Source organism: Echiichthys vipera (assembly GCF_963691815.1).
Source record: "Echiichthys vipera genome assembly, chromosome: 5".
NCBI classification, from domain to species: Eukaryota; Metazoa; Chordata; class Actinopteri; order Perciformes; family Trachinidae; genus Echiichthys; species Echiichthys vipera.
Genome location: NC_139830.1, coordinates 4381907 through 4389519, shown reverse-complemented (window position 1 = coordinate 4389519; position 7613 = coordinate 4381907). Strand labels below are relative to the sequence as shown.

Genomic DNA, 7613 nt, shown 5'->3' with positions numbered 1-7613 from the left:
CTATTTTTATCGACAGGTCACCTGTAACTCAGAGAGGGGAGAGCAAATGGCAAAGGAGCGGAGAGAAAGAGGATGAGAGGACAGGACCCCTGAGACTCCTCCTGCACAATGGGAACCCTCTGCTCTGCTGGCTTTTGATTTAAAAAGAATAAAGGGGAGTTTTGCCTAAAGAGGACTAAGAGGATTCTGACAGCTCTTCAGTGTTTCGCCCTGCGGTGGGAGTCCTCTCTCTCTTGTCTCAGTAGGAGCAGTCATGGCCGAACAGTAAAGCGGAATAACACCTCTTTCATCCCTTTCTCTCTACGCTGTGCTCCTGCTCCCTACCTGGTGACAGCCCACCGCCATGGAAAAGACATACTCACTAACCGCACACTACGATGAGTTCCAGGAAGTGAAGTACGGTGGCCGCTACAGCAGTGACATCCTCAGCAATGGCATGACCCTTCACCTGGGGGGCAGCCTGGACCGCCACATGAGCCGCAGTCGGGGAGGGACCATGTCCAACGGTCGAAACAGAGATCTGAGCAGCTCCAGCAGCAGCGGAGGGCTTCCTCGATGGAGCCGGAGGGAGATCTGCCTCCTCTCCGCGCTGGTTTTTGCGGCGGGCATGTGCGTGATCTTGGGCAGCATGCTGGCGCTCAAGTACATTTCCCTGGACGCCCAGCAGGACCCGCAGTGCAGACAGGACTGTCAACGCAAGCGCTCCTTGCTGCGGGCGGCTCGCTTCGTTCAATCCAATATTGACCCAACCATCCAACCCTGCGAGGACTTCTACTCATTCGCCTGCGGGGGCTGGCTGAGGCGCCACGGGATCCCCGAGGACAAGCTCAGCTACGGCATCATCACCGCCATAGGAGAGCACAATGAGGAGAAACTTCAGCGCCTCCTGCTGGAGCCGATACGAAGGCGCAGTCCTGACTCAGCAGAGCGCAAAGTCAAGGAGTTTTACCGATCCTGCGTCAACATCCATGAGATCGACAAACTGGGCTCCGACCCCATGACGGAGGTGATAGACAGCTGTGGGGGGTGGGACCTGGTGGGGGCTCCATCCGGTGCTGCTGGGTGGGAGGTGGAGGGCGCCCCGCAGAGGCCCGACTTCAATGAGCTTCTGTACAGGACCCAGGGGGTGTACAGCACCGCCGTCTTCTTCTCCCTCACTGTCAATGTGGACGACAAAAACTCCTCCAGGAATGCGATCAGGGTGAGGAAAGAGGATGTTGGGGAACTGTGTGTGTGTGTGTGTGTGTGTGTGTGTGTGTGTGTGTGTGTGTGTGTGTGTGTGTGTGTGTGTGTGTGCGCGTGTGCGTGTGCGTGTGCGTGTGCGTGTGTGTGTGTCAGGTGGAAACAGTACAGTCATAGGACACTCTTAGGGCGCACTCACACTGTCCTTCCGTACTGCTTAACCCTGGTGCGTTTGACCAGTGTGAGTGCAACCGCTCCGCGCATAACTGCGAACAGCTGGCCGTCCACGGCCCGTCTGAGAGAGGTGGGCTTTTGTAGAGCGCGTTTGTACGAGCACGAGCACGAGCGTGCACACGTGTACAAGCACGAGCACGAGGCCTACAGCGGTTCTGAGGTCATTTCCTGTGCGCCTGTTGGGACGTAGAAAAAAGAAGGAGGGACCATGCACGGACATTTAAAACAATGGCGGTGAAAGGTTCACGTTGGTGTGATGCGGAGGTGGAGTGTTTACTGCAGATTTGGTCGATGAAAAGATTCAAAAACAGTCGACAAGACGCACAAAAACTCAGAGGTCTATGGAAAGATTTGTAAACAAATCGACGCATCGTCATGACGTCATCAATGCGTGTGACGTGTTACGGCGTGATGACGTATAGGCAGCAAGAAGCATTCGCCGAGGCCCAGGTAGTGTGAGTACAAACGGGCCTGGAGGGGGGGACAAGGACCCTAAAGCACGGGGCACGGGACGGACGGACAGTGTGAGTGCACCCTTAGGTGCATTATCTTCTGAGCGTCGTGGTTCATTCACATCTGTGATAGAAAATATTCTAAACCCTCCTCAGCAAATGGAAGTTACCTGTTATCACATTACTGATGTGTTGCACTCAGGCTTTGTGATGACTAAGAAAAAAAGGGAGCAGTAGATACGCTCCAGAAAAAGGCGAGCGAACCTTGAACTCAGACATTTTAACTTGTTTTTATAGACTCGCGGAGAACACGGTAGAGTCTGACTAAAAGTAATAACAACCAAAACATATCAGATAACTCTTATCAGCGGGGGAACATCCAATATTGAGACGGGCCGTTTGAAAAACAGCGTTTTCATGAGCCAGCTTTGCGAGAAAATGCATTTTTCAGATCATCAAACGAGGCTTTAAAGTGGTTTGTTTGTAAGAGCGCCCCCCCTCCCTCTCCCCCGCGCCCCAGCCCCGTTTGTACTCACACTGCCAGGGCCGGCCAATGCTTCTTGCTGTCCATACGTCATCACGCCGTAACACGTCACACGCATTGATCGCGTGTGTGTGGCTTTGTTTCCAAATCTTTCCGTAGACCTCTGAGTTTTTGTGCGTCTTGTCGACTGTTTTTGAATCTTTTCATCGACTAAATCTGCAGTAAACACTCCACCTCCGCATCACACCAACGTGAACCTTTCGCCGCCATTGTTGTTGTTGTTAAATGTCCGCGCATGGTCCCTCCTTCTATTAACATGTCCGAACAGGCGGACATAACGCTACTGCCGTAGGGCTCGTGCTCGTGCTCGTGCTCGTACACGTGCGCACGCTCGTGCTCGTACATGTGCAAACGGCTCCGCTAAAGCCCACCTCTTTCAAGCGGGCCGTGGACGGTCCGCCGGCCGCAGTTATGCGCGGAGCGGGTCCACTCACACTGCTTAAACGCACTAGGCTTTAGCTGAAAAAACGGTTTTGGCCCCGGCCAGAAGGACAGTGTGAGTGCGCCCTAAGAAACAGGAGAAGAGACATAAAGGGAGACTTAATCCTCCAGTTTATCTCAAACATTCAGTTACAGTTAATTAGAAGACGCTCTGTTCGCACTGAACAATACCAGAGTTGACTAACATTAGTTGGCCGATCGCGTGAGATTTAATAAAAGATGAGTATCAGTCCGGGGGCATTATTTATTAAATGTGATCAATAATTCACATGTTTGGCGCGCGGTGAGCTGAATGGCTTGTTAATGCCGGCGTTATTACAGATTATTAAAATATTAACCGGCGCTTTGAACGTGCGTCTGTTGAGCGGCTTGCAACATATGTGACTGCAAACCAGAATGAATGTGATTCCTGCAGGTGGATCAGGAGGGGCTCACGCTGCCGGAGAGGAGCCTCTACCTGGGACAGGACGAGGACAGCGTGAAGGTAAACACGCCTCCTTCACCTCCTTCTTTCAACGCCGTCCCATCCCATCACTCTCCTTTCCTTTCCCCCGTTAGTCCAAACGCACACGGGCCTCATTCAGCACGAGTCACAAGCTTTTCCTTAAGTTTGTTCTCCAAAGTAATCATAATAATAACAATAAAGTTTATTTGTAAAGCACCTTTCGTACATGAAATGCAGCCCAAAGTGCCCTACTGCAAAGAAATGACATGCACCAGGTGCTTCACATTAAAAAGACACAGAATGGACATAAAAACAGTGATATAAGTGCCAAACTGTGAAGTGAAGATAAAAGATAAAAGGAAAACAAGCTTACAATAAAATACACATTCACATAAATAAGACCCACTTAATAATACAATATAAAAAAGAGAGTAAGGATTAAAAATAGATGTTAGAATTCAAGTTGAGCATGAAAAAATGGACAAAAAGCAGTTCAAATTGGGTAAAAGTCTGCGTCATATTCATGATAAGGTTCTTAAATTGGCAGAACTTCTTGTCACATTGTGATGAATCCTTGTAAATTCAAAAGTGTGCCGGTTAAACTTAATTCGCAAAGGTAAAACCTACCTGATACCTGTAACAGCTCATGAAGCTGCAGGGCCGTGTGCACACGTAAAATGGCAAAGAAACGTTGTTGAATTAAGTCAAAACGACTACAGAGGTCGAAGCGCTGAACTTTAAACACTTCTGAAGTGGAGGTACTTCTGCAGGATGTGTATGCCTTAAACCAGGGGTGTCAAACTCCGGCCTGTGGGCCAAATCTGGCCCGCGGTGTAATTATATTCGGCCCGCAAGATCATATCAAGGTTCTATGAGAGCTGGCCCGTGTGTTTAAAGCACATACACGTCTACTTTTCTGTTAGCAAACATGAGCATCCATGCTACCAGTCTCTGCAGACACACTGAATCCACCCCTCCCCAAAAACGACCCAAAGAAAGATGAAGAACAGAAGCTTTCAGAAAGATGATCTGTGTCTGAAGGTAAAGAGCTGTTTGTCACCGTGGCTGTAACCAAAGAATCAAACAGAAGAAACATCACGACAAGAACAAGGAGCTGCACTGGAAAGGTTCAACGTTACACATCTGGAGAGAAGGAACACATGCACGTTTGCAGTCTTTTTTTATTTTATTTTAGGAAAGAAAGATGAAAAGACGAAAAAAAAGTGATGAAACAAGTAAAGAACAGACGCATATCACCACAAAAATGTGACAAAATTACTAAAAATAAGACGCAAAACACCACAAAAACGTGACAAAATTACTAAAAACAGATGAAAACACCACAAAAACGTGACAAAATTGCTAAAAACACCACAAAAATGTGACAAAATGACTAAAAACAGATGAAAACTCCACAAAAACGTGACAAAATGACTAAAAACAGTCGCAAAACACCACAAAAACGTGACAAAATGACTAAAAACACCACAAAAACGTGACAAAATGACTAAAAACAGACGAAAAACACCACAAAAACGTGACAAAATGACTAAAAACACCACAAAAACGTGACAAAATGACTAAAAACAGACGAAAAACACCACAAAAACGTGACAAAATGACTAAAAACACCACAAAAACGGGACAAAATTACTAAAAACACCACAAAAATGTGACAAAATGACTAACAGACACAAAACACCACAAAAACGTGACGAGAAGGGAAAACATGCGCATTTGCAGTCTTTTTTTTAATATATATATATATATATATATATATATATATTGAGTTTGGCTGCAACTTCGTCCCTGTTTTTAAACTTGGCCCACTGTGAGTTTGAGTTTGACACCCCTGCCTTAAACAGACGTGTCTTGTGGTTGATGTCAAATAACACACACAAAAAAATATTTGATGGGGTGATCTTTAGCTTATCTGGTAAAGCACACGAGAGTCCTTACCTCAGCATGGCTCGGTCCTTTGCTGCGTGTTTTCCTCTCTTTTAAACCTTCTCCCTGTCTGTCTTTGCATCTAATGTCCAAGGCTTAAAACATATATCATTTACTTCACTTAAAAGACATTATTGCTTCGTTAAAAGTCAAAAATTAATCAAAACATACATTTAAAATGGTAACACGAATATTGTAATTTAAATCCTGTGTTATACAAATAAGAAAACACGGGCTAATGTCAGATTGCCCTCACCTTATTCCCTTTTTCCCTTATTTATTTCCTGTTTCCTCTCTTCATCCGTGCTCTCCCTCTCCTCCTGCTCCTTCTTCCTTTACCTCGTGTCTCTCCTTCCTCCCCTCCCCACTGCACCGTGTTCTCATCGACGGTAACGCGCAAACATTGTTTACGATAACTTGGGAACTGTGATGTTCTACGTAACGCTGTGAGAGCGATTTCTGCAGTTATCACAAACATACGTCCTCCTTCTGTTCCCTCCGTCCCTCCTCTGCCCTTCCATCTGTCCGGCCGTCTCTTCTCTCTCTCCTCTTCATCGGTCCACCTGTCGCCTCTGTCCCCCCCACTGGGCTTTTGTTATCCTGTCCACTTCGCCACATGTCACGGGCCATTACTGATGATGTCACTGTGATTCTCAGATCCTGGCGGCGTACAAGGCCCTGATGGAGCGCTTGCTGAGCATGCTGGGCGCTCACAACGCCACGCAGAAGTCCAAGGAGATTATACAGCTGGAGACGCGTCTGGCCAATGTGAGCGTGTGTGCGTGCGTGCATGTGCGCATGTGTGTGCGTGTGTGCGTGTGTGCGTGTGTGTGTGTGTGCAGAGTGTTGAGTAAAGTCTCCTCTCTCTCTCCAGATCACTGTGTCAGAATATGATGACCAAAGAAAGGACATCAGCACCATGTATAACCGCATCACCCTCAGGCAGCTGCAGCGCATTGCTCCCAGTGTGAGTGCTGCACACACACGCACACACACACACACACACACACATACCCATCATTTACAAGTATGTGTGTGTGTGCCATGCATTTTGGGTTGAAGCAGACGTGATGGATTAAGATTTGAACTCCAACTGAGCATTTTAAGTATTGTGGTGACACACACACACACACACACACACACACACACACACACACACACACACACACACACACAGGGGCCTAAGTGACTCACAAAAGCTGTCCGCCCTGCAGCAGTAGACGGGGAGATTGAGGGACGGAGTGAAAGAAGTAGGTAGAGAAAAAAAAGGAGAAAATGAGGAGACATTGGAGGGGAGTTGGAAATGATGGAGGGAGTGGAGAGAAGAGGAGGGGAAGACACAGGCAGGAAAGGGAGAGGAGAGGAGAGGAAGCAGCGGGAACACTGACAAAAAAAATCCTCAAGATGTTTCATGGTGGAGGGAAGGAAGAGATGGAGACTTGGCGCGTTCTGAGAGGGAGATAAAGAGTTTGATTTTGAGCTCGTCAGCCAAAAAACTACACAAACAGAGAAAGTGTGAGGGTTTGAAAATAAGACCGGAGACGCTGACAAGACGCAAGGGAAGAAGAAACAGATCAGTGATTAGAGCTTCAACCAGAAAACCATAAATGGCTGAAGTGTCGATTTTTGTGCTTTAACTTGGATCTCGAGTCCAAATGTGTCGTCACTAACAAATTTGAATCACTGTTAAAAAGAAAAGAGTTACTAGGAGGCCGGCGTGCAACTAACTAAACACTTAAAAAACAAAAACATAGTTTACAAGAAGCAAATATCACTGTTGATGATCTAAAGCATGGGTGTCAAAGTGAAGGCCTGGGGGCCAGATCCGGCCGGCGAATGAATGATCTTGGCCCCCGGGATGATATTTGATATTTGATGAGTATTAGAACCGGCCCGCACGCCACAGCCGCCTGCTGGTGTTTTTCACGCACCAAAACTACTTTACCCACAATGCAACGGTAGCCCACAAACTCAAACTCACGCAAGTGGGCCGCCTCGGCTTCATTATTTGTCTGACAGAGCCGTACAAAAATATTGGATTATTAATTTATTTATTAAATAAAACACGGTACACTGTGTGAGGTCCTGGTTCAACAGGTTAAATGCATCATTTTAATATGTTTTAATAAACATTGAACCAGTCCGGCCCTCGGCAAATTAGTTTTTTCGGCCCTCTGATGTGTTTGACTTTGACATCCCTGATCTAAAGCATGGGTGTCATAGTCAAGGCCCGCGGATCAGATCCGGCCGGCAAATGAAAGATCTTGGCCCCCGGGATGATATTTGATTAGTATTAGAACCGGCCCGCACGCCACAGCCGCCTGCTGGTGTTTTTCACGCACCAAAACTACATTACCCACAATGCAAC

At 47.2% G+C, this 7613-nt stretch overlaps 1 protein-coding gene across 1 annotated transcript in view; it reads left to right on the top strand.

The window, feature by feature from the left end:
- Positions 1–343: 343 nt before the first annotated feature.
- The window catches only part of ecel1 (endothelin converting enzyme-like 1), a gene marked incomplete at both ends in the record, with an annotated part of 56828 nt that continues 49558 nt past the window's right edge, over positions 344–7613 (top strand). The window contains 4 exons of the mRNA XM_083913409.1: positions 344–1201; positions 3269–3337; positions 5903–6013; positions 6120–6212. Coding sequence (XP_083769535.1) covers positions 344–1201; positions 3269–3337; positions 5903–6013; positions 6120–6212 — 1131 coding nt within the window. The remainder of the gene's footprint in view (positions 1202–3268; positions 3338–5902; positions 6014–6119; positions 6213–7613) is intronic.